Here is a 26,452-nt window from a genome sequence, read left to right on the forward strand (position 1 = left end):
TGTTCTAAAAACAGTTTTACTTGGACTGTAGCTCACCACGGCTTTCATCTCTGCGGTGAAACCCAACAACCCAGGGCCTGCTGTTTCTACTTGAGTAGTTCTTGCCAATCTTTGGTCTTGCTGAGGGCAAATTTACATTCCTCTGGAGAAGAATCCTTTACCAAACCACCCAAAGTCTCAGCAATGTTAGTGAGGAATGGCTTCCCCAAATATGCCAAGTTTATTTCCTTCATCCGATTGCACCTGTTTAAATCAGAAACTAGACACAAGCCTGGGTGAGACTCACTATACAGAACCAGAGGTGGGGTTTCTATTCAAAATGAGTAATTTTTCTGCAGCTGTCTCACATTAAACACTGATCTCATTTTATACATATTCGAAGCATTGCAAAGGGTGAATTCAAAAGCAACAAAAACCACTTCTATTTCCTGCACAACTGCATTGCTAGAGACAGTATTTCCCAAACATTAGGATTAGCTGGGAGATATCTTCAGGAGTAACCACCTCGAGGGCCTGGGTCACAACTGTTTTAGGAAACAAGTACATGGGTATTTTGCATAGCTCCTTACTGTGAAACTCTCTCCCCGGATGATCTGAAATAATATTGACCTAAATAACTGAACAACCCTGTGATTATATCCAGTTACTTAAGTTAGTTGTACAGTTTGGGGTGCACTGCTCTTCACCATTTCAGACTGGAGATTTCAAACCACTGCCATTTCTTTGGTAGCATGTCCCATAACTGGGACTATTCGCTCCAGCTGACTGAGTTGCATTTGAACTTTCCCCATGACATCACGGAGGCGTAGGAGAAAAGCAAAAATAAATCAATGGGAATTTGTCTCCAAATCCTCAATAAATCTGAACTACATTCTGCCAAAGAAAACTAATATCCAGTTGTGTGGCCAACCAGCCTTCAGGAAAGAGAGAAAAAATCTCCATCTCAGAGGGGTGTAAGACATTTTCTGTTTCAGATAGAATGAGATTCTAGGGCAGGTTACATCTGATGGCTCAGAATCAGGACCACAAATTTTCCCAGTGCATTGTCCTCTGATCCATTGAAACCTGCTTCACTCAGCGCTTTCTCATCGTTATTCAGTTGTACTTGCAAAAGTTTTAGCATCACGATAAATTAGCAACAGGATTCTAAACTAGGAAAGATATTGTACATGGGACATGTCAGTATAGAAAACACAGCTGTGATTTTACATCTGATGGCTCACTGGAGCTGGCTAACTACAAAAAATGCTAATGACACCAGGCCCATGCAGGTTTCTGGTCCCCCCATCTGGGGTGGGACTCGTACTCCCATGACTCATGGAACAAAGCAGTAGATAGGAACGCTCTTTGGGGATTCAAGAGCTGCAAAAAGCAAAACCGGACCACTCACCTGGGAGAGTATCAGAGGGGTAGCCGTGTTAGTCTGGATCTGTAAAAGCAGCAAAGACTTATAGACTAACAGACGTTTTGGAGTATGAGCTTTCATGGGTGAATACCCACTTCCTCAGGTGCATCTGACGAAGTGGGTATTCACCCACGAAAGCTCATGCTCCAAAACGTCTGTTAGTCTATAAGGTGCCACTGGATTCTTTGCTGCTCTCACCTGGGAGAGCTGAGGCCACAATGAAGGAAATCGCACCGACAGCATAAAGGCCACATGTGGGAATTAGCAAGAATATTTAGGTGTTTATGCTGTTTATCTAACTTGTGGATTCCCTGATGATAAATAAGGTGTAAACTCTGACAGAAGCGTTTCCCACACTCGGAGCATCTACGGCAGTGGCCTCCAAACTTTATACGCCTAAGATCACTTTTTGAATGTAAGAGCAACCCAGGATCTACCTTGTCCCTTCCCCTAGGCCCTGCCCCTTCCCCAAAGCCCCACACACTCCATCTCCCCTCCCTGCCATTACTCGCTCTCCCCATCCCTCACTCACTTTCACCAAGTTGGGGCAGAGGGTTGGGGTTCAGGAGAGGGTGTGGGCTCTGGGTGAAGGAGGGGGCTCCCGGCTGGGGCAGAGTGTTGGGGTGCAGGAGGGAGTATGGGGTACTGGCTCTGGGAGGGGGCTCAGGGCTGGGGCAGGGGTTTGGGATGTAGGAGGGGGTATGGGGTGCTGGCTCTGGGACGGGGCTGGGGTGCAGCCTCCCACTGGGCAGCACTTACTGAGGATGACAGCACAGGGAGGCTAAGGCAGGCTCCCTGCCTGCCCTGGCCCCTTCCAGAAGGGGCCAACGCACCTCTGTGGCCCCTGGGGGGGTACGGGGGGCACGTGGCTCTGCATGCTGCCCCTTTCTGCAAGCACTACCCCCAAAGCTCCCATTGGCCACAGTTCCCTGTTCATGGCCAGTGGGATCTTGCAAGCAGGAGCAGGGCACGGAGACCCCTTCCCCACCCCGGAGCCACGCAATCTACAGGTTGGTGACCACTGGTCTACGGTGTCTATCCCATGTGGATCTTAGATGTCTCCCAAGGTCTGAGTGAAAAATGAAGGTTTTCCCACACCCACAACATTCATAGGGTCTCTCTCGTTGTTAGATTCGCTGATGATTAATAAGGGCTGATCGATCTGCATTCCTGGGGGCTGGCGCCTGTGTGGGTTCTGTGATGTGACTGTCCAGCAAAGGTTTTCCCACACTCGGAGGGTTCTCTCCCGCGTGGATTCTCTGATGTATAATAAACTCTGAGCATTGAGTGAAGGTTTCCCCACACTGACAGCATTCATAGGGGGGCACCCCCCTGTGGCTCCTCTGGTGTCTGATAAGGGTTGAACGTCGCGTGAAGGTTTTCCCGCACTCACAGCACCCATAGGGGCTTGCGCCCGTGTGCATTCTCTGATGTCTGATTAGGTGCGAGTGACGATTGAAGGTTTTCCCGCACTCGGAGCACTCGTAGGGTCTCTCTCCCGTGTGGATCCTCCGGTGTTCCACAACGTGTGAACGCCGCGGGAAGGTTTTCCCGCACTCGCGGCATTCATAGGGGGGCGCGCTCCTGTGGATTCTCTGATGTTTGATGAGGGTTGAGTGTCGCGTGAAGGTTTTCCCACATTCGCAGCAGCGGAAGGGTCTCTCGCCCGTGTGGATCCGCTGATGTCTGATTAGGTGGGAGTGACGACTGAAGGTTTTCCCGCATTCGCAGCACTCATAGGGGCGCTCTCCGGTGTGGATTCTCCGGTGTTCAATAACGTGCGAGCGCCGGGGGAAGGTTTTCCCGCACTCAGGACACACGTTTTTTCTCGCTCCCATCAGGATTCTCTGCTGGGCAGTGGTTTCCTTGAAGTCCTTGTGATTTTCCTCACAACTGATGGATTTACCCACTTCCTCCTTTGGCTGCCTCTCCTCACGACTCCAGGACATGTTTCCTTGAGTTCTTTGTGATAATCCCCCGCATAGTTCCACGTGCTCAGCATCTTCCTGCTCTGGATTCTGCTCCTTGTTCTCACTCACCATCCCTCCATCTCCTGAGACAGAGAGAGAAACCTCAGAGGCAGGGAGGGAAAAGGGGAGAGGAAACCAAAGTTAAGTGCTGGATAGAGGGGGGAAAAGATCAGGAAATGAATCCCCCAAACTCTTCCCCAGAGAGGAGAGAGAAGGAGATCAACTCTGTCTCCACATCCCATCCCAGCGCTCAGGATGAAAGGAGGTTGGGAACTGAGCTATTGCAATGTGTTGATATGGATGGGTAGGAAGCCATATGCAATATCTGCTCTGAGGATATGACACCTGCTGGGGGACAATCCTGAACTCAAAGAGCTCTCAAGGGTCCTGGTAGGGAATTCCAGCTGTGTCCTTCAGGCACAGACAGTATTTGATTTGGTCTAATAATTCCTCACCTGTGCAAATTCCTCTCAGGAGCTCTCTTTCCTCCAAGCCCTGAAGATGTGAGTCCCACAGCTCTTCTCTTTGTTCAAGCTGGGACATCACCTCAGGTCTGGAAACTGGAGACCCTACTCAGATGAAGGAAAACAAGTGAAATCACGTGAATTCATGAGACCTTTGTCACAAAAGACATGGCCTTTTTTTTAAACCCCAGTTCATTTTAAAACATTGAAATTCTGGAGCTAAGCAGTATCAGGCACTCTGCCTATAAGTAGATTAATTCTGCTGGCAAACACACAGCCAGACACTCTTCATCAAAGGGGCTCCTAAAACCCGGAGAAAGGAACTCCAAAGGGAAGTCACCTTGGAACTGCTTCTTACCGAGACCAAAAGGGAATGAGACAGTCATAGGGGGAACTGGGACTGGGGAGTATGAGTTTGTGGGGCTCAGCATATTACGGAATAGGAAGGAGAGGGGATGTCACTGAGTGCCATGCAGTAATTCCTCACTTAACGTTGTAGTGATGTTCCTGAAAAATGCAACTTTAAGCTAATCCAACTTCCCTATAAGAATTAATGTAAATGGGGGGATTAAGTTCCAGCAAATTTTTTTTCACCGGACAAAAGACTATATTACACACACACTATACTTCCCAGAGAATTCCTTACTGCTAAATGATGAACTAGCAATTGGCGGCGCCCTCAAGGGTTAATTCTCACACTCTACAAGGCAGAAGGAACGGAGGGAGGGGAGACTGCACAGCAGACAGAGACACACAACCTGTGTGTGGGAGAGAGAGAGATGCACAAATCTCCTTTAAGTATGCTGACCCTGCTCTTAAGTACACTGCCTTGTTAATTTGATCAGTTTGCTGAGACGGCAGCTGCTGCCAGCAAGCTCCCTCCGTCCTGAGCCCTGTCGTGTCCCCCCGCCCTGCTCTATGGAAGATGCGGTAAGCGGGGTGCAGGGGGGAGAGGGACACCCTGACATTAGCGCCTCTCTTCCTCCCCTCCCCTGCCCCACAGCAAGCAGGAGTTTCGGGGAGGAGCTCCAAGGCAGAGAGCAGGAGCCGCACGCATATGGCAGTTGGGGGAGTTGACAGCCTGTGGGGCAGATGCAGCACAGGGAATTTAGGGGAGTGGGGAGCTGATGGGGGAGCTGCCAGCTGCAACGGGCTGCTCTTCCTGCAAGCAGTGGACAAAGCAGGCGGCTGCCAAACGACGTTATAAGGGAGCATTGTGCAACCTTAAACGGACACGTTCCCTAACTGACCAGCAATGTAACAACGAAACAACGTTAACTGGGACGACTTTATGTGAGGAGTTACTGTATGTCAGGGGTGTTAGGGATCAGGGAAGCATATTCTGAGAAGTTGGGGGATATAGTGAGTCAGGTATACCGGAAAAGAGCACGAAAATCCCCCAGCGCATGGTGAAGGGTTTTAGAATGATAGAATCACAGAAACGTAGGGCAGACGGGACTTCAAGAGGTCATTTAATCCAGCCCATGCACTGAGGCAGGAACAAGGAAATCTGGACCATGAAGTACTTGTCTAAGCTGTTCTTAAAAGTTTCCAGTGATGGGGATTCCACAACTTCCCTCTGAATCTTATTCCAGACCTTAACTACTCGTGTAGTTACATTTTCCCCTCCTATCTAACCTAAAATCACCCTTGCTGCAGATTAAAATTGAGTACGGTCTTTCATAGACTCATAGACTCTAGGACTGGAAGGGACCTCGAGAGGTCATCGAGTCCAGTCCCCTGCCTTCATGGCAGGACCAAATACTGTCTAGACCATTCCTGATAGACATTTATCTAACCTACTCTTAAATATCTCCAGAGATGGAGATTCCACAACTTCCCTAGGCAATCTATTCCAGTGTTTAACTACCCTGACAGTTAGGAACTTTTTCCTAATGTCCAACCTAATCTCCCTTGCTGCAGTTTAAGCCCATTGCTTCTTGTTCTATCATTGGAGACTAAGGTGAACAAGTTTTCTCCCTCCTCCTAATGACACCCTTTTAGATACCTGAAAACTGCTATCATGTCCCCTCTCAGTCTTCTCTTTTCCAAACTAAACAAACCCAATTCCTTCAGCCTTCCTTCATAGGTCATGTTCTCAAGACCTTTAATCATTCTTGTTGCTCTTCTCTGGACCCTCTCCAATTTCTCCACATCTTTCTTGAAATGCGGCGCCCAGAACTGGACACAATACTCCAGTTGAGGCCTAACCAGCGCAGAGTAAAGCGGAAGAATGACTTCTCGTGTCTTGTTTACAACACACCTGTTAATGCATCCCAGAATCACGTTTGCTTTTTTTGCAACAGTTTTGTACCCACTTTATAATAAATTAATCTAGACCCAATTTCTGTAGTTTCCCTATGAGAATGGCATCTGGGCCTGTGTCAAAGGATGTACTAAAATTAAGATATACCAAATCTGCCGCCTCCCTGCAATACCCTAGGCCAGCGGTTGGCAACCTTTCAGAAGTGAGTGCTGAGTCTTCAATTATTCACTTTAATTTAAGGTTTCGCGTGCCAGTCATACATTTTAATGTTTTTTAGGTTTCTCTCTCTAAGTCTATATATAATATAACTAACACTACTCTTGCAGGTAAAGTAAACAAGGTTTTCAAAATGTTTAAGAAGCTTCATTTAAAATTAAATTAAAATGCTGATCTTAAGCCGCCGGCCTGCTCAGCCCGCTGCTGGTCTGGGGTTCTGTTCACCTAGGCTGGCAGCGGGCTGAGCGGCGCCTGTGGCCAGAACCCCGGCTGACAAGGGGACAGCAGCCAGACCTCCAGGTTGGCAGCAGGCTGAGTGGGGCCAGCAGCTGGGATACCAGCTGGTAAGGGAGCCGGCAGCCAGAACCCCAGACCGGCAGCGGGCTGAGCGGGGCCGGGACCCCAGACCAGTGGTGGGCTGAGCAAGGCCGGCACCCCAGACCAGCAGCGGGCCAAGCGGCTCAGCCGGCTGCCGGTCTGGGGTTCTGGCTGCTGGCCCCTTGCCGGTTGGGGTCCCAGTCGCCGGCCCTGCTCAGCCCACTGCCAGCCTGGGGTCCCAGCCCTGCACACATAGAGCGGGTACCTACCTTCTCCCTGGTTCTGGCCCATTCTCTTCCTCTCTCTCTCTCTGCTCTGAGCTGTTGGTGGGGGTGCATTGAGCACAGGGCTGGGGGTGAAGGAGCAGGCTAGGGGTTGGGGTGCAGGGTCTGGCCAGGAGCTAGAATGAGGAAGGGGGCTCAGGGTTGGGACAGGAGGTTTGGGTGTGGAGTGCTTACCTGGGCAGTTTCCATTTGGTGCAACGGGTGCAGGTGGGAATGTGAGGGGGTGTGCAGGAGATCCCATTTGGTGCTCAGGGTGGGAGAGTGGGTATGTGTGGGGAGTGCAGGAGTCAGGGCAGGGAGTGTGGGGAGGCTGGGTATGTGTTGGGAGTGCAGGAGTCAGGGCAGGGGGTGTGGGGAAGGATGGGTATATGTGGAGGGTGCAGGAGTCAGGGCAGAGGGCTGGGGCATGTGAGGGGGTATAGGAGTCAGGGCATGGGGTGTGAGGGGGCTGGGTATGTGTGAAGGGTGCAGGAATCAGGGCTGGGGTTGTAGGGGGGATGCAGGGGGCTGGGGTGCAAGGGGGGGGCTGGGATCAGGGCGGTGCTCCCAGCCCCCTGCCCTGAGCGGCTCACAGCAGGGGGCTGGAGGGATACGCCCCACTCCTACCCCGCCTCCCCACAGCCCCGCTCCTGCCTCCCTTCCCCACCTCCTTACCGGTCTGAGCAGTGAGGGCGCTGGGGCTGCTCTTCTCCCCTCCCTCGCAAGGGCCATCGGCAGGGAAGGAGAGCAGATGGGGCTCAACGGAGCATGCTGGAGGAAGAGGCAGGGGAGCAGGAAGCTTGGCTGCCAGTGGAGCCTGCCCTACAGCAGCAGCCGGCAGGACCAGCTTGCTTCTGCCCCGAGCCTCGACCAGAGACAGCGGTACATGGGGGGCGGAGAAGAGCGGGCTGAGTCGGGAAGGATTTTTAATGGCACGTTGATACCTGCCGGGGTCTGGCTCAGCCCACTGTCGGGGTTTGGCAGCTGGCTGAGCAGGACCCCGGCAGGCAGCAGCATGCCATTAAAAACCAGCTTGCGTGACATCTTTGGCACGCGTGCCATAGGCTGCCGACCCCTGCCCTAGACCAATAACGCTGATAAAGAAGGAAATGAGGTTGGTGGCATGGTCTGTTCTTGACAAATCCATGCTGCCTATTCCTCATAACGCTCTTATCCTCCAGTTGCTGACAAACTGAATGTTTAACAATCCGTTCCAGCATCTTTCCAGCTCTCAAAGTTAGGCTGACTGATCTATAATTCCTCTGGTCCTCTTTGTTCTCCTTTTAAAGACAGGTACTGTATTTGTCCTCCCCCGGCCCTCCGGGATCTCACATGTCCTGCAAGAGTTCTCAAAGACAATTGCTACTGGTGCTCAGATTGCCTCAGACAGTTCCTGAAGTAGACAGGACACGCTTGGGGAATTAGATATTATAATTCAATAGCAACAAACTAATTCCTCTGGAAAAGGAGACTATGAAAAATAAGAATAAGACCGTGTGATCTCAGGAGGGACTGCCTCAAAGATCCAAGGAGCCTGCAGGGAAGAGAGACTGTGGCTGCTGCAGAGAGGGATGGGGAAATGAGACCCTCCAAGTCCCCAGAAGTTTCATTACCAACCTAGGACATCACCAAGAGAGAAGAAGTCACCTTGTGACTGGGAGGAGTGTAAGGAATTAGAAACGGTGGCTGGGGTCACAGTTTGTAGGGGAGAGGGGGGTGCGTGGGTGTGAACCTTGCTACAACATTTGCACACACCTAGGATGGATGTGAGCTTCTAACTTCCCCCGAAGGATCTCAGTCACTTAGCATTTATCTCAGCTGGTACAGGGCACCCACCGCCTCTCCGGGGAAGCAGTCTTGAAAAAGTGAACGGTAAAAGTTGGAATTTCAGATCAGTAGGAGCCAAACCGATGAATCAAAGGCCACGTCCAGACTAGGTATTAAAATTGATTTTAGATACGCAACTTCAGCTACGGGAATAACGTAGCTGAAGTCGAATTTCTAAAATCGAGGTACTCACCCGTCTGGACGGCGCGGCATCGATGTCCGCGGCTCTCCATGTCGATTCCGGAACTCCATTCGGGTTGATGGAGCTCCGGAATCGATGTAAGCGCGCTCGGGGATCGATACATCGCGTCCAGACTAGATGCGATATATCGATCCCCGAGCAATCGATTTTAACCCGCCGATGCCGCGGGTTAGTCTGGACGTGGGCAAAGTGATTGAAATGCGCATGTGCAGGCAGACTAAGGCTACGTCTACATTACAGCATAAAATTGAAATTACTAAAACCGGTTTTATAAAACCGATATTATAAAATCGATTTTATGCGTCCACACTAGGGCACATTAATTCGGTGGTGTGCGTCCATGGTCCTAGGCTACCATCGATTTCTGGAACGGTGCACTCTGGGTAGCTACATTAAAGGAATGAGACCAATAACTTCGATTTCCGTCCACACTAACCCTAAATCGATATAGTAATATCGATTTTAGGGTTACTCCTCTCGTTGGGGAGGAGTACAGAAATCGATTTTAAGGGCCCTTAAAATCGATTTAAAGTGCCTTGTAGTGTGGACGGGTACAGAGTTAAATCGATTTAACGCTGTTTAAATCGATTTAACTGTGTAGTGTGGACCAGGCTTAAGGCTCTGTTAGCAGCAGGTTTCTTGCAATCGGCTCTCACGGTGTTTGGTTCTCTCTAGGGGATGGGCTGGGGCCATTGCTGAATCTGAGCTACTTTGAATGTGAGCCCCACCATTGATAGCTTTCAGACAATGGGTGTGTTCAGCTTTTTTTTTTTTTTACTGCATTTTATAGGGGTTCCCTTTGGAAGATTTGCCCTGAGGCCAAAATTTCTGGGGGGAAATAATATTTAAAGTACTCCAATCCAAACACAGGTTTTCACTTGGCCTACACTTGGACGTTTTGCTATCACAGCACCTACGTGAAAAATCAAGTCAGTAACGGAAGTGGGGGAGGAGATGACACCCTGCTTGCGGTCTCCCGTTACACATGTAAGCACAATGAATGGTATAAAATTGGCGAGCGAATGTCCTGAAAAAGCCTTCCTTTCAGCAATGCAATGGCGCCATACTGAAGACGACAACGATGTGTAAATGAAAATACCTACGCCAGCAAAAGCCCTAGGGGACGCACTGGTACGGTGGCAAAAAAAGTCCATTTAAAAAAAAAATCAAGGTAATGAAATGTTCATAAGCCATATTAATGCAGTTCAGGCTGCCCAGTGCTGTGTTCGTGCCTGTTATTTACTATGAATGCTTTTAGTTCTTTCTGTATATTTGAGTCATTTAAATATTAACTCTTCTTTAGAATCTTTCCCTTCAGCAAAGAGTGTGTGTCTGAATTCGAAGGCCCAGAACACTGTTCAGGAATTGTATCTATTATGCTGCATTTTAACCATCTCGGGCGCCTTCGTGTCTACACAAGTCCAGATGTTCGTGGGAACCATCTCCTTACCATATATCTACAATGCTGACATAAGCACGTATAGACTTGGGACACTAACAAGGGTTGCGTGCTACAGCAGATGTTTCCTGTTGGGAAATCAACAGGGAAGAATGACTGTGGGGATACGAAGGACCCACTGAGAGAGATTATCTTGAAGAACTGTTAGTCCGACCAGCTGTAAATAATCATGCCGTCACACATAAATCAGGTAAACCGAGAAATGACACCAGAACATATGTTTCTGGGAGACTATTCCTGGCAACGAGGTTTCCTTTGTTTGAAACCCTATCTAATGATACTGATATGGGAACAGAGTTGGGAAGGAATAAAAACTGCTCCTCCCCTCCAGATGCAGGAGAGACACAGATCCATGCTCTTAGCGTGACAACAATGTAACGTAATGTACCTAGTTCTGTCTGTGCTGCTGTACTGATTTCTAAGATTAAATCATTCCAATCGAGCTCGTTATATCGACAATCTTGAGTCATTAACTCAGACATGCAGCAGCTGCTTCATTCCTTTCACTCTATGGACAGGGATAAACCAACCTCTAAAACCAGGAAATGAAAAGCTGAAGCCCACAACACCTTTGCAACAATCTTAACTTTGCCCCGAGCTGGGAACAGTTCAGTCAGGTTGGTGCAAAGGTAAACAAACTATCAAGGGAAGGGGAGGATTCTCCATCTCCTGAAGTCTTCCAAGTCCAGACCGGATGCCTTTCTGGAAGATGATTTAGTTCAGCACAAGATATTCAGCCCTGTACAGCAGTAACTGGATGAAATTCTATGGCCTGTTGTACAGGAGGTCTGATTAGACGACCTAATAGTCCCTCCTGGCCTTTTAATCTATGAATCAATAATATCTAAGAAGAAGGACCAAGAGAACGTGTCATTGTTTGCGTTGTGTTCCACAGACTGGAATGCCAGCATTTATCTGCATGCCCTCCAGCTGTGTGCAATGTGTCAGCTGTAGCTGTAACTGGATGGGGGAGGGAATAGTTGGAGCAGTGTTGTAGGTTGTGCCAGTGACTGTGCACAAGGGTGTGGTCTTGCCAGGGGATTGTCAGCACTCTGGTGCCGTACATCTCAGTTGCTTACAGGGTTCAGTGAGGGGTAAGTGAAGGCAATGACTCAGAAATCATCCTTGGGGGAGGGAGGGAGATAAAGGGGTGGCAACATTTTGTAAGTCTGAGCTGGTTTGTGTGAACTAGGCTCAGTGTTTGAGTGTTGGCCAGGGGTCGGCAACTTCTGTTCTGTATGCCAGACCTAAACCCACGTTTGCCTTAGCCAAGAGAAGACGTTGGACTTTGTGCTGTGTGCACCTGTGCTCTGCTCCCAAAGTGTTCTCTAGCATGGGAGGGCAGAGCGCTAGGGTTTGTGTCACTGCCATGTCGGGGTAATGCTGAAACAGGGCAGAGCAGAGGTGGCATTGTGGGATGATGTGACCCTTCACCCTGCATTTCCCCTTCTAAGAACCGAGGGGGACAGGACTTCTTACCCAGCGAGGTCACATTCTCGTAGTTCTCCTGCATGACATCCCAGCAGAGGACTCTCTGAGTGGAGTCCAGCAGAGCCCACTCGTCCCTGGTGAAATACACAGCCACCTCCTCGAAGGTCACCGGCCTCTGAAAGAGCAAGAGGCCAACACTCAGGACCTGCTGCCCCACTCACAGCCCCACAATTCACAGGGGCGCAGGGCCAATCAAATGGAAGCTCTGGGAGGTTCACAGTCAGCAGAGTCCCATCCGCACCCCTCACAGAGCAGCCAGGAGGCATCAGGGTGAGAGGAGAGAGAGACCCTTGTGCCTCCCCTCTCCCTGCTGGGGTAGGACATTCTCATGCCTCACAAGCTGATATAGGACATGGAGCCCCCAGCAGTGCCCAGGGACAGCTCCCTGGTGGGAATCCAAACTCCCTCCTCATTGCTAGCAGCTGGTGTGAAGGGATGGGGCACCTCCCCTAAGCCCCTTTGTATCTCACAGCAGCCCCTGGTTAGTGGGTTCTGCGTGCAGCACCGGCAGTCTGGTAATTTCTCCAGCTCTGCCCGACGGGGTGTTTCCTGTCTTTGAAATAGGGCAGTTTCCTCTCCCAACCTCCATGGGTCTGTTCCTAGAATCTAAGCCCCAGCACACAACTCCTAGCAGGTCTGTCACAACCTGTCCCCCTCCTTTCCTCCACCCTGTGGATTTCCTGCCCCCGTCCCACCGCCAGACTAAACTCCCACCTCCTCTGTGTTTACTGCCCCTGTCGGTGCAGAGGGAACCCCCCAGCAACTCCCTGATAATCCCTACCTGAGCCAGCTCCTCGGCCGTGGGAGGCTGGGCCCATCCGGAGGGAAGGCTGGATGTCGTTCTGCAGCCTGTCAGTTTGTGCGGATAACAGTCTCAGGGAACCATGCTGGTGCTCATTTAAAAAAAAAACACTTTTCTATACAGGTTCTTATATGGTGTTCACCACGGTAGTATCTGAGCACCTTCTGGTAGCGCGTGAAGCAACATGTCAGGGTGAGGAGGGGGATTGGAGAGATTTCAGAACCAGCTTTAGTGCATTTCACAGCACATCCCCCAGGCTCTTTCCCTGCAGCGAAATATTCTAGACTCTCCTAGTGGCAAAACACGCAGTCGCTTTATTGCCGGGCAGACCCAACCCTTCCCACCAGGGCTAAACCCACTGAGATCCTTTAACACCCGACACGGTCCCTGAGGGCAGCACATCCCCTGGCAGGGTGGGATCTAGGCAGAGGTAGAGACTGGATAATATCTGTCCAGCGTTGAGATAGGAGTTGGAGCTGGACAAGTCTGGGAGCTTGTGACCTCTCTCCCCACTTATTTCTCCCTCCCTCCGGCTGGGGGACTTGGTTCCTGTCTATTCATGGAGGCCTTCGCCATCCTACTAGTGCCAATGTCATTCTGGATCCAATCTCTGTGCCTCATCCTCAACTCTGCTAGCCACCGAAGGGGTTTCAGTCTCTCTGGCTGTGACAGATACAGCAGGGAAAGGGTCACTGGGCACAGCTGCAAGCCGGGATTCTGAATACGGAGAGATGTTAGAAATGGGGGTTTTATGGCAATGAATCGTTCCTTGGCTCGGTCCGTATCTGGCAGAGCAGTAGGTCCGTATCCCAAGAAATGCCCTCTTCCCTTTCAGAGCCAACAGGGATAGAAGACAAGGAGGGAGCTAGTCCGCATTTCTCAAGCAATGGTTTGCTACCCCAGGTGACTCCCGACAGGCAATAAGGGGTCGTGAGATACGACCAGTTTTGTTATGAGCTAAAGCAAGGCAAGTCTCACTCTCCCATTTTTATCTTTCAAGGTCAATAGTTCTGTCAGCCTCTTGAAACAGCCATCCAAGTTATAGAGGCTCAGTCTTGAGAGACATTTTATTCTTCCTTTCACAAGGGGATCCCCCCCCCTCAAAACCTGACTTCAAATAAGGGGTCACCAGTGTGAAAAGTGGGAGACACTCTGACAGGCACTCTAGCAGCTCCCTTCTTACTCACAATGATCCCAAATACAATCTACGGCTCTCCTCCCCTTGACAGCCAGTCTGGACACAGGAGACCAGCCCCATCTCTCATTCAGGGCCAGGGTCTATTCAGGGTACAGCTGGGCTCCCCCCATCCTCACGCCAGAGACTCCGCTGCCCCCACGTGGCCATGTTCAGTCACTCATTAAAGCAGTCAGACTGTCCAGGGTATGGATGTTTTATTCTTATCTCACCTATATCACACCTTTCAGGTGTGGTTGTTCCTTTTCCCAAAGGGAAACACCCCCCTGAGATCAGGATTCTCTCCCCATTTGACGTCACAGCAGGAGTGAATCAGTCATGGGGCTCACCCAGCTTCACATTGGGACTGGAGGCAGCACCCTCCTGTCGCTAACATGGTTATTGGTCTGAAATCTCCCCAGGACCTGTCAGAGACAGACACGTACCTGTGTCGCTCCCCAGCTCCAATCGCAGCATCTCTAGAGAAGGAGAGGACAGGAGAGGTGAGAATTCAGGGGAGGTTCCCACTGGTTATTAATGTAATCACTGTTCACTATGAGATGGCAACACAGCCCGAGGTGGATGATGCAGCCGCTACTCCCATGGGGAAGGGCGACTTGCTGAGCTGGGCTGTGAGATGGAGTCAGTAACATCACCAGAGTCCCCGACTCCTCCCCAGGTCCAGGGCTGCTCTAGCTAGTGGGGAGACAACCCCCCGATTCCAATTCACCTTTGAATTCCAGCAGCATCTGCTGCAGCATGGCGCTTTTCAGAGAGAAATGGCTGAGTCTCTTCTCCAGCTCCGCAAACCCCGGATCTGGCTTCTGAAACATCCCGTCCGCCCTGCTGGGGAAAGGAGGAGGGGTGAGAAATGGGCCCGATCCCCAATCCCAGCAACCCCCAAACTCCAGGAAACCTGGATCTGCGCTTTGTAGCCTGAGATGATCATGGTTATGGTGAGTCACCTGCCCTCAGCCCTCCACAGAGATGGGACATGAGGAAGAGAGAGAGGTTTTGGAGCTTTCTCTGGGACACTGGTTCTGTAGGGTGCTGAGCCACCCTCTGTGCTGGGTTACTCCGGTAACAAGGGGCATCGGCAGTGGGGAAAGGAAGGAGACATGGACCAAAGAGTGGGCATGTCTCACATGCTCACTGTGGCCCAGACAGAGCCCAGGTGTTCAGCAGGGAATGAGCCTGGGTCCTTTAATGCCAAAAGCCCAGAGCCCTTCAGCTGAAGCCGTAACTCTGGGGTGTCCAACTCATTTGGCAGAGAGGGACGTATGATGGTCAGTGGGCCAGGGCATCAATTTCAGACTCCGTCCACGGCTCCATTCAGAGCAGGGCACTTGCTGCTCTCTGTGGGACACCCAGGCAGAGATGTCAAGGGGAGAGTCTGCCCTTTGGAGAGGAAATCAGCTTTTCATTTTTATTAAGTCCTTTATGGTCAGTGTCACTCCGTGGGGAAAATAGCCCTTTCCCAAACCTGCTCGGGCTCCTGCTGTTTCTGCTCTTTCTTTCCTTTCCACCCTCCTTTCTCCAGCTCTTCTTTGTTTCGTCTCCCCACTGTTCTCCCCTCCCTACAGAAAATCCCTATTCCCACCCCCAAAGGCTTCACTCCGACCCCCTGCCCCTTCCACCAGTGACCGGCCATGGAATATTGAATGTTGACAGGAAAGTGTTGTCATTTCAGCTGACCCTCGAATGAGATGAACGGAGGACAGGGGAGTTCACACCCCTCTGAGCCGTGGCTTCAGGCTGCTGGCAGACACACAAAGACAACAGTGGCCACGTCTGCATTTGGGAGGGCAACCATGAGCCCTAGAAATTTACGAAACCACTGAAAGCTGAGATTCTGCACAGTGTGGATACGTGAGGTGGCCAGATAAATACGTCCGACAGGCCGGGTCTGGCCCATATGTCTGACAGCCCTGGTGGGACCTCATTAGCTGTCAGAGTAACAGGCTTTTCCTCCTTGTGAGGCACCACCCGGGGAGACGTGATCACAGGCACCAAGCCAGCAGATCACACTGTAGGGGCAGGGGAAAGCACCGTATTTAGTGCAGTTTCCAAGCTCAGCTGAGCATGAGGGGAAGTGAAATGGAGCCGGGGACTCACCTGCTCTCAGCGCTCCCAGCGCCCTGGAGAGGGAGAGAAAGAAGAGGCAGTTGGGGGAGTGTCCCAGGCAGAGGAGCCACCATTGGAGTCTCTGGTGTTTGGGGCATTTCAGACACTTGGGGGCATGTTCAGAGAGCAGCTGCCGCCCCCCAGGAATCTCTGCTGGGACGTCACGATCGGGGGAAAATTTCTGACCAGGGACTTTACAGGAAGGAAATATTCATCTGCCTTGAGAGTGAAATGCCCACTAGTGCTGAGAGCCCCGCAAGCCCCTACCCCATTAAACCCATTCAATGGGGTGACAAGGGGCCTTAGGGCTGGCTTGCGGCCTCGGCATGGCAGGGAGGGGATGTCACCCTCCAGCCCAAATGCAGTTAGACATTGGCAGGGCATTTACTATGTCACTCGATCAGGGCTCTGCCCCTCCCTTTGTCTCACTTTCCCCATTTGTAACACAGGGACAGTGCCCTGACCCTGCTTCGTAAAGTGCTTTGGGGACAAGGGCTCAGAACAGGGGTGGGCAATAATTTTCGCAGCGGGGCCACTCCATGAATTTTGGTAAGTTGTCATGGGCCGCACATTTCTACTGTATTAATGGAGGGGGTGTGGGGCCTGGGAGTTTGGTGCAGGAGGGAGCTCTGGGCTGGTAGAGTGTGTTGGGGTGCAGGAGAGGGTGAGGGGTGTGGGCTCGGGGAGGGAGTTTGGTGAAGGAGGGGGCTCTGACCTGGGGCAAGGGATTAGGGTGCAGGAGGGGGTGCGGGGTCTGGGACGGAGTTTGGGTGCAGGAGGGGTTCTGACCTGGGGCAGGGGATTAGGGTGCAGGAGGGGGTCTAGGGTCTGGGAGGGAGTTTGGGTGCATGAGGGGTTCTGACCTGGGGCAGGGGATTAGGGTGCAGGAGGGGGTGTAGGGTCTGGGAGGGAGTTTGGGTGCAGGAGGGGTTCTGACCTGGGGCAGGGGATTAGGGTGCAGGAGGGGGTGCGGGGTCTGGGAGGGAGTTTGGGTGCAGGAGGGGTTCTGACCTGGGGCAGGGGATTAGGGTGCAGGAGGGGGTGTAGGGTCTGGGAGGGAGTTTGGGTGCAGGAGGGGTTCTGACCTAGGGCAGGGGATTAGGGTGCAGGAGGGGGTGCGGGGTCTGGGAGGGAGTTTGGGTGCAGGAGGGGTTCTGACCTGGGGCAAGGGATTAAGGTGCAGGAGGGGGTGCGGGGTCTGGGAGGGAGTTTGGGTGCAGGAGGGGTTCTGACCTGGGGCAGGGGATTAGGGTGCAGGAGGGGGTGCGGGGTCTGGGAGGGAGTTTGGGTGCAGGAGGGGTTCTGACCTGGGGCAGGGGATTAGGGTGCAGGAGGGGGTGTAGGGTCTGGGAGGGAGTTTTGGTGCAGGAGGGGTTCTGACCTGGGGCAGGGGATTAGGTTGCAGGAGGGGGTGCGGGGTCTGGGAGGGAGTTTGAGTGCAGGAGGGGTTCTGACCTGGGGCAGGGGATTAGGGTGCAGGAGGGGGGTGCGGGGTCTGGGAGGGAGTTTGGGTGCAGGAGGGGTTCTGACCTGGGGCAGGGGATTAGGGTGCAGGAGGGGGTGCGGGGTCTGGGAGGGAGTTTTGGTGCAGGAGGGGTTCTGACCTGGGGCAGGGGATTAGGTTGCAGGAGGGGGTGCGGGGTCTGGGAGGGAGTTTGAGTGCAGGAGGGGTTCTGACCTGGGGCAGGGGATTAGGGTGCAGGAGGGGGTGTAGGGTCTGGGAGGGAGTTTGGGTGCAGGAGGGGTTCTGACCTGGGGCAGGGGATTAGGGTGCAGGAGGGGGTGCGGGGTCTGGGAGGGAGTTTGGGTGCAGGAGGGGTTCTGACCTGGGGCAGGGGATTAGGTTGCAGGAGGGGGTGCGGGGTCTGGGAGGGAGTTTGAGTGCAGGAGGGGTTCTGACCTGGGGCAGGGGATTAGGGTGCAGGAGGGGGGTGCGGGGTCTGGGAGGGAGTTTGGGTGCAGGAGGGGTTCTGACCTGGGGCAGGGGATTAGGGTGCAGGAGGGGGTGCAGGGTCTGGAAGGGAGTTTGGGTGCAGGAGGGGTTCTGACCTGGGGCAGGGGTTGGGGTGTGGGAGGTGTGAGGTGCAGGCTGCCTGTTGGCCTGCTGTGGCCCCACGCCACTCCCGGAAGCACCGCCCCTGCAGCTCCCATTGGCCGGTGCTGGGGGCGGGGGCCGGCCACTTCCGGGAGCAGCATGGGGCCATGGCAGGCAGCCTGCCTGAGTGCCCCACTGTGCCGTGGGACTTTTAGCCGCCCAGAGATCACGAGGAGGCAGCCAAAGGGCCTGGCAGGCCAGAGAAAAATGAGAGACAGGCTGGGTCGGGCCCGCAGGCTGTATTTTGCCCACCCCGGCTCAAAAGTGCCTATAGAAACACAGCGTATGATCATTGCAATGACCTGCAGGGGTTGGCTCAGCGGCTGCTGCCCCTTCTCTCCTCCCCTCTCCCTGAGCAGGGAAATCTCCCATGACAGGCTGCAGACGCCCTCATCCCTTCTCTGGACAATGGCTCTCTCTAGCTCCTCCAGCCGGGACAGCAGCCGCTGCTCCTGCTCCTCCAGAAACCCTCGCAGCTCCTGCCACTCCCCGATGATCTTCTGCCTCTCGGCTTCTGTCTGTTTCTGCAATCACACCGACAGGGCAGCTCGGTAACAGCGGAGAACCATAAATGCACCTCCGTTATTTATCAGAGCACAGGATCTTTTGCACTGAGGGATGGGAAGGTTATTTACCCCAGGGAGGGAGGAGGGATCAGGGTAGGGGTGAGCTGTACATCACAAACAGGAGGACCTGTTTCCCCCAAAACCTCATCAACTTTGCACTGAGCCAAACTCTCCATCTCTGCAGCCCACATTTCATCTCCTTCCTCCCCATCGCCCCCCGTCTGGGTGCTTAAAGGATCCCCAGTCACTGTAACACGCTGAAGCCCATGGGCAGGCAGACTGATTAACACACAGACTGACCCTCTCCTGCCCAGCAGCCTCCTGCACCCTAAGGGCATCATGTCACCCACGTGTCAGACCCTGCCCTCTCCCTGGCCTCCAGTGGGGATGGGTCCCTGGCTGAGGCTGGCCGGCTGGGCCCTGCATTCACCGTCACTCAGGGCACTGTGATCCCAGGCAAACCTGAGGGGCAGGGGGCTCTGGGCACCTACCAGCAGCTCCTGGCTTTGCTGCTGCTCCTCGGCTTTGGCTGCTTCTCTCTCTTTTCCCAGAGGGGCCAGATGCTCTCGTGGGGGCTCCTGGAAGAAGCAGGGGGAGGGGGTTAGAAACTGCTGCAAACGACCTCACAACTGCCAGCTTTCGAGGCCCATCCTGCCCTGCAGATGCCCGAGCAGAGTTCCTGGGATGCCCTTAAGCTTTTTTTCCCCAGGCCTAGTTCACCTTTAGCCAGGAAACTCTGAGGGGCTGGTGAAACGGGGACCAGGTTTCCCTGGGAAAACACAGGACCCCTTGGAGAAGTGACAGGGGTGCAGCCCAACCCCCCAGCTCCCAATGTTCCCTGTGCCCACCACCTCCCAAGCAACCAACTTCAGACATTGCCCCCAACTTCCCCCAGGGTTCCTCTGGCCCCACCCACAGCCCTCACCATTAACATCAGTGCCGGATCTGGGCATGGACCCCTGCAGCCAAATAGCCTCAATCCCGAGCTCTGCCCCCCTCACAGATACCCCCAAAGCTCCCAGCTCTGCCCCCCCCCACAGACACCCCCCAAAACCCCCAGCTCTGCCCCCCCCCCACGGACACCCCCCAAACTCCCAGCTCTGCCCCCCCAAGGGCACCCCCCAAAAACCCCAGCTCTGCCCCCCACTGATGCCCCCAAACTCTCAGCTCTTCCCCCCCACTGACACCCCCAAAGCCCCCAGCTCTGTCCCCCCACTGACACCCCTCAAAGCCCCCAGCTCTGCCCCCCGCCACTGAATCTCCTAAAGCCCCCAGCTCTGCCTCCACTGACATCGCTGAACTCCCAGCTCTGCCCCGCCACGGACACCCCCCAAAACCCCCAGCTCTGCCCCCCCACGGAAACACCCCCAAACCTCCAGCTCTGCCCCCCCACTGACATCCCCAAACTCCCAGCTCTGCCCCCGCATGGACACTCCCCCAAAACCCCCAGCTCTGCCCCCCCACTGACACCCCCAAACTCCCAGCTCTGCCCCCCGACACCCGCAAAGTCCCCAGCTCTGCCCCTCCCACTGACATCCCCAAACTCCCAGCTCTGCCCCCCGCCATTGAATCTCCCAAAGCCTCCAGCTCTGCCCCCCCATGGAAACCCCCCCAAACTCCCAGCTCTGCCCCCGCATGGACACTCCCCCCAAACCCCCAGCTCTGCCCCCCCACTGACACCCCCAAACTCCCAGCTCTGCCCCCTGACACCCGCAAAGTCCCCAGCTCTGCCCCCCCCACTGACATCCCCAAACTCCCAGCTCTGCCCCCCGCCATTGAATCTCCCAAAGCCCCCAGCTCTGCCCCCCCATGGAAACCCCCCCCAACCCCCAGCTCTGCCCCCCCCACGGAACCCCCCCCAAACCTCCAGCTGTGCCTCCACTGACATCCCCAAACTCCCAGCTCTGCCCCCGCATGGACACTCCCCCAAAACCCCCAGCTCTGCCCCCCACGACACCCCCCAAATCCCCAGCTCCAAACAAACTCACGACCCCCAGCCCTGATACCCCTCCCCCCGGCTCCCCCCTCCAGCCCTGACCCCCACCAGCGCACCCCAAACTCCCAGCAGCCCCACAGGCCCCACCCCCAGCCGCTCTGACACCCCAGATCCCCCCCCCCGGCTCCCGGTCCCCGCCTGGGCTCCGAGCTCTGCAGCCGAGCCGCGCTCCGGCCCCACCCGGGACACTCGCCCCACGCAGCCCCGGGCAGCCCCGCTGCGGCCGCGGGGAGCTCGGGGAGCTCGGGGACCCCCCCCCCCGGGCAGGGGGCGAACCAGGCAGCCGGGCCCGGCCCCTCCCGGCAGGAGCGTGTCCGCCCCACGCGTGTCCCGGGCCCCACCGGGCTGCAGGGCTGGAGCAGCCCCCGCGCTGCGCTCCCGGCCCCGGCCATGGCCCCGCTGCAAAGCGCCGCCGCGACAGGAAGGGGCGGCCCCGGCCCGGCCCCTCGCGGGGGGTTTGTGACACGCGGAGACTCGGGCTCCGCCGGGGACCCCCCCCTGCTCCCCGCGGGGGGGGGATTCCTGCCCCCCCAGCTCTGAGCCGGGGGGCGGGGACAAGGGGGGGCGCTGATAGCCAGGAACCAACCCACAGCCCGGGGTGTGATGGAAACCGCGTCCGGGGGGGCCTGGGGGAGGCACGGGGGGGCAGCAGGCAGGGCTGGGGGGGACGCTCTGGGCAAGGGGTGCGGGGGCGGTGGGCCAGGCTTGGGGATGCTACGGGGGAGGGCAGCAGGCGGAGCTGGGGGGGACACTCTGGGGAAGGGGCGCGGAGGTGGTGGGTTGGGCTAGGGGATGCTACGGGGGGGCGGCAGGTGGAGCTGGGGGGACGCTCTGGGAAAGGGGCGCTGGGGGTGGTGGGCTAGGCTGGGGGGGATGCTCTGGGGAAGGGGTGGTGGGTTGGGCTAGGGGATGCTCCGGGGGATGCTACGGGGGGGCAGCAGGTGGAGCTGGGGGGACGCTCTGGGAAAGGGGCGCTGGGGGTGGTGGGCTAGGCTGGGGGATGCTACAAGGGGGGCAGCAAGCGGGGTCTGGGAGGGAGTTTGGGTGCAGCAGGTGGAGCTGTGGGGGACGCTCTGGGGAAGGGGCGCGGGGGCGGTGGGCCAGGCTGGGGGATGCTACGGGGGAGGGCAGCAGGCGGAGCTGGGGGGGGACGCTCTGGGGAAGGGGTGCTGGGGGTGGTGGGCCAGACTGGGGGATGCTCCGGGGCGGGCACGGGGAGCAGCAAGCGGAGCTGGGGGGGACGCTTTGGGAAAGGGGCGCGGGGGTGGCGAGCCGGGCCTGGGGGAGGCACGGGGGTGCAGCAGGCGGGCCTGGGGGGGGGACACTCTGGGGAAGGGGCGCGGGGGTGGTGGGTTGGGCTAGGGGATGCTACGGGGGGGCGGCAGGTGGAGCTGGGGGGACGCTCTGGGAAAGGGGCGCTGGGGGTGGTGGGCTAGGCTGGGGGATGCTACAAGGGGGGCAGCAAGCGGGGTCTGGGAGGGAGTTTGGGTGCAGCAGGTGGAGCTGTGGGGGACGCTCTGGGGAAGGGGCGCGGGGGCGGTGGGCCAGGCTGGGGGATGCTACGGGGGAGGGCAGCAGGCGGAGCTGGGGGGGGACGCTCTGGGGAAGGGGTGCTGGGGGTGGTGGGCCAGGCTGGGGGATGCTCCGGGGCAGGCACGGGGGGGCAGCAAGCGGAGCTGGGGGGGACGCTCTGGGGAAGGGGTGCTGGGGGTGGTGGGCCAAGCCGGGGGAGGCACGGGGGGGCAGCAGGCGGGGCTGGGGGGGATGCTCTGGGAAAGGGGTGCTGGGGGTGGTGGGCCGGGCTGTGGGATGCTACGGGGGGGGCAGCAGGCGGAGCTGGGGGGGACACTCTGGGGAAGGGGCGCGGGGGTGGCGAGCCAGGCCTGGGGGATGCTGCGGGGGGGGCAGCAAGCGGGGTCTGGGAGGGAGTTTGGGTGCAGCAGGCGGAGCTGGGGGGGACGCTCTGGGGAAGGGGAGCAGGGATGGTGGGCCATGTCTGGGGGATGCTCCAGGGGAGGCACGGGGGGGGCAGCAGGCGGAGCTGGGGGGGACGCTCTGGGGAAGGGGCACGGGGGCGGGGCGGGCCTGGGGGATGCTCCAGGGGCAGAGCTGGGGGGGACGCTCTGGGGAAGGGGGGCGGGGGCGGTGGGCCGGGCTGGGGGATGCTACCATGGGGGGCAGCAGGCGCAGCTGCGGGGGATGCTCTGGGGAAGGGGCGCTGGGGGGGTGGGCTGGGCCTGGGGGATGCTCCGGGGGAGGCACGGGGGGGGCAGCAGACGGAGCTGGGGGGGACACTGGGGAAGGGGCTCGGGGGCGGTGGGCCAGGCCTGGGGAAGGCACGGGGGGGCAGCAGGTGGAGCTGGGGGGGATGCTCTGGGGAAGGGGCCCTGGGGTGATGGGCTGGGCCTGGAGGATGCTCTGGGGGGGGCAGCAGGCAGACCTGGGGGGGGAACGCTCTGGGGAAGGGGCGCGGGGGTGGCGGGCCTGGGGGAGGTACGGGGGGGCAGCAGGCGGGGTTGGGGGGATGCTCTGGGGAAGGGGCGTGGGGGAGGTGGGCCGGGCCTGGGCAATGCTCCGGGGGAGGCACGGGGGGGGGCAGCAGGTGGAGCTGGGGGGGACACTGGGGAAGGGACCTGGGGAATGCTCCGGGGGAGGCGGGCAGGGGCAGCAGGTGGAGCTGGGGGGGACGCTCTGGGGAAGGGGCGCAGGGGTGGCGGGGCAGGCCTGGGGGAAGCACGGGGGGGCAGCAGGCGGAGCTGGGGGGGATGCTCTGGGGAAGGGGCGCAGGGGCGGCGGGCCGGGCCTGGGGGATGCTCTGGGGGAGGCACGGGAGGGGGTAGCAGGCTTGTCTGGGGGGGACACTCTGGGGAAGGGGCATGGGGGTGGCAGGCCAGGCCTGGGGGATGCTATGGGGTGGGAGCGCAGCAGGCGGAGCTGGGGGGGACGCTCTGGGGAAGGGGCGTGGGGGAGGTGGGCCGGGCCTGGGCAATGCTCTGGGGGAGGCACGGGGGGGCAGCAGGTGGAGCTGGGGGGGACACTGGGGAAGGGGCCTGGGGAATGCTCCGGGGGATGCGGGCAGGGGCAGCAGGTGGAGCTGGGGGGGACGCTCTGGGGAAGGGGTGCAGGGGTGGCGGGGCAGGCCTGGGGGAAGCACGGGGGAGCAGCAGGCGGAGCTGGGGGGGACGCTCTGGGGAAGGGGTGTGAGGGGTGGCGGGCCGGGCCTGGGGGATGCTCTGGGGGAGGCAAGGGAGGGGGTAGCAGGCGTGTCTGGGGGGGACACTCTGGGGAAGGGGCATGGGGGTGGCGGGCCAGGCCTGGGGATGCTATGGGGTGGGAGCGCAGCAGGCGGAGCTGGGGGGGATGCTCTGGGGAAGGGGTGTGAGGGGTGGCGGGCCGGGCCTGGGGGATGCTCCGGGGGAGGCACGGGGGGGCAGCAGGCAGAGCTGGGGGGGACACTCTGGTGAAGGGGTGCTGGGGTGGTGGGCTGGGCTGGGGGGTGCTACAGGGGGGCAGCAGGGGGAGCTGGGGGGGACACTCTGGGGAAGGGGCGCTGGGGGTGGTGGGCCGGGCTGGGGGATGCTACCGGGGGGCAGCAGGTGCAGCTGCGGGGGACGCTCTGGGGAAGGGACACTGGGGGGGTGGGCTGGGCCTGGGGAAGGCACGGGGGGGCAGCAGGTGGAGCTGAGGGGGAGACTGGGGAAGGGGCCCTGGGGTGGTGGGCCGGGCCTGGGGGATGCTCTGTGGGAGGCACGGGGGGCAGCAGGCGGACCTGGGAGGGGGGAAGAGGGAGGAGACCTTCATTAACCCCTTTGTGCCATGCAAGGGGGATTTTTTCCACAGGGAACTAGCCCCACTGGGGCAGTCCCAGGCTCTGCTGACACCAGCCTATGGGCAGGACCAGCATGTCCATCCGGCTCCTAGGCGTAGGGGCAGCCAGGGGGGCTCCACGTGCTGGCCCCACCCTGAGCACCGGCTCCACAATTCCTGGCCAATGGGAGCTGCGGAGCTGGCGCATAGGGCGGGATCAGTGTGCAGAGCCGGCGCTTGGGGTGGGGACAGCGCGCGGAGCCCCTGTGGCCGCCGCTATGCCTAGGAGCCGGAGGGACATGCTGGCCGCTTCCTCGGAGCTGCCTGAGGTAAGCGCCCCTCAACTCTTCCTGCACCGTAGCTCCCAGCTCTGAGCCCTCTCCCGCACCCTGAACCCCTCATCCCCACCCCCCTCCTCTGCCCCAAACTCCTCATCCCCTGCCCCACCCTGACCCCCCCCAACCGGAGCCCTCACCCCCTCCCACACCCTGAACCCCTCATTTCTGGCCCCACCCCAGAGCCCACAGCCGGTGCCCTCACCCCCTCCTGCACCCCAACTCCCTGCCCCAGCCTAGTGAAAATGAGCAGCGGAGGGAGGGGGATGGCGTGAGCAGGGCCGGGGCAACTATGTTCGGTTTTGTGCTATTAGAAAGTTGGCAACCCTAGATTTTCTCCACCTGCAACCTGCCCCCTGGGGCAACCCCGGGCTCTGCCCACACCAGCCCTTGGGCCAGAGACTCCAGGCAAATGAGACAAGGCGGGTGAGGGAATATCTTTTATTGGACCAAATTTTCTCTCTCCCCAACAGAAGTTGGTCCAATAAAAGCTATTTCCTCACCCACGTTGTATCGACAGTGGGTGGCTGCCTCAGCATGGCAATGGGGTGCTCATTCCCTGCCACCAACAAGGCCTGGGACGGGCGCAGGCAGGGCTTAATTTGTAATGAAAGAGGTGCCGGGGCTCACACAAATTTTTTTTTTCCCCCTTTCATAACCAAGCCCAGATCGGCCATGGCTCTGAGCTGCCAGGCCCTGAGCTGCCAGGCCCAGAGGGGCTCCGAGAAGCTCAGCCCTAGCAAGTCCTGGATACAGGAGGGGACGAGAGAAGCAAGTGTACAATCCTTTCAAACTTTTCCCCTTTTCCCTCTAGTTGTTTCATATGGATACAAAATCCCACAGCTCTTGCTTTTATCCGCTCTCTCGTTATCAAATACACCTCTACCTCGATATAACGCCACCCGATATAACATGAATTCGGATATAATGCGGTAAGCAGTGCTTGGGGGCGGGGCTGCATACTCCGGTGGATCAAAGCAAGTTCGATATAACGGTAAGAGTTTTTGACTCCCGACAACAGCGTTATATTGAGGTAGAGGTGTAGTTAGTCTTAACCCATTTTCTCACAATTTTTTCAAAGCCTGATATATAACTACCCTCAAATTTTGCCCCTTTTTCTCCCGAGTTATCGATTACTATTTTAACGTACCCTGAGATTTTCTCTGTCTTGTGTCATAACATAAAAATTCCTCCAATTTTGCTCTTTTCTTCAAATTCTGGAATATGGAGAGAACATCCTTGCAACCCGTGTCCTTTGTCTGTCTCTTTATTAAATATTGAGAAACATTAACTGAAAAATGACCTTTATTTATTATTGACTAGTATAAAATCTCTCCCACTTTCTCCCTTTTCCTCTCTAATTTGCAAAAATTGTTCCAACGTTCTTCAGATTTCCACCCTTCTCTCTTTAATGTCTGAACTTTGGTATCAAGTCTCAGAGTTTGCCTTTGCTGTGTAATTATCAAATGTCAATTACAAATCCTCTCAGCTCCAGGGCTGTTCCCTATGTCTTTAAATTACAGCAACTTCTCCTTTTGGGGGCGGGGGTAACCGATTGCCCTGAGTCAGTCTCCATAATGGAGGTTACAGGGAGTTAAATTCCCAAATGATCAACTTTCCCCTGTCGGTGGGGAGTGGGGACTCATTCCTTTCCCCTTTTATCGCCATTAAA

The 26,452-nt window shown here is 56.7% G+C and overlaps 1 protein-coding gene and 1 long non-coding RNA gene across 3 annotated transcripts; both read right to left on the reverse strand.

Moving 5' to 3' along the window:
• Nucleotides 1–182: 182 nt before the first annotated feature.
• LOC115642623 lies at nucleotides 183–1,873 on the reverse strand. Its single transcript, XR_003998214.1, has 2 exons — nucleotides 1,604–1,873; nucleotides 183–1,390 (listed from the first exon to the last, which is right to left on the reverse strand). It is a non-coding gene; the product is annotated as an uncharacterized LOC115642623 (long non-coding RNA).
• A 186-nt stretch (nucleotides 1,874–2,059) lies between these two features.
• LOC115642649 (zinc finger protein 436-like) lies at nucleotides 2,060–11,904 on the reverse strand. Of its 2 annotated transcripts, none has more exons than XM_030546339.1 (3): nucleotides 11,870–11,904; nucleotides 3,831–3,944; nucleotides 2,060–3,455 (listed from the first exon to the last, which is right to left on the reverse strand). In XM_030546339.1, the coding sequence occupies exons 1-3, from the start codon at nucleotides 11,901–11,903 to the stop codon at nucleotides 2,533–2,535; spliced, it is 1,071 nt and encodes a 356-aa protein (XP_030402199.1). In that variant the 5' UTR covers nucleotide 11,904; the 3' UTR covers nucleotides 2,060–2,532. The 2 variants fall into 2 exon arrangements, with proteins under 2 accessions (XP_030402199.1, XP_030402198.1); XM_030546338.1 differs by having other exon boundaries at nucleotides 2,060–3,458.
• Nucleotides 11,905–26,452: the final 14,548 nt, after the last annotated feature.

The sequence above is a fragment of the Gopherus evgoodei genome, unplaced genomic scaffold (genome assembly GCF_007399415.2).
Source record: "Gopherus evgoodei ecotype Sinaloan lineage unplaced genomic scaffold, rGopEvg1_v1.p scaffold_43_arrow_ctg1, whole genome shotgun sequence".
Classification (NCBI taxonomy): Eukaryota; Metazoa; Chordata; order Testudines; family Testudinidae; genus Gopherus; species Gopherus evgoodei.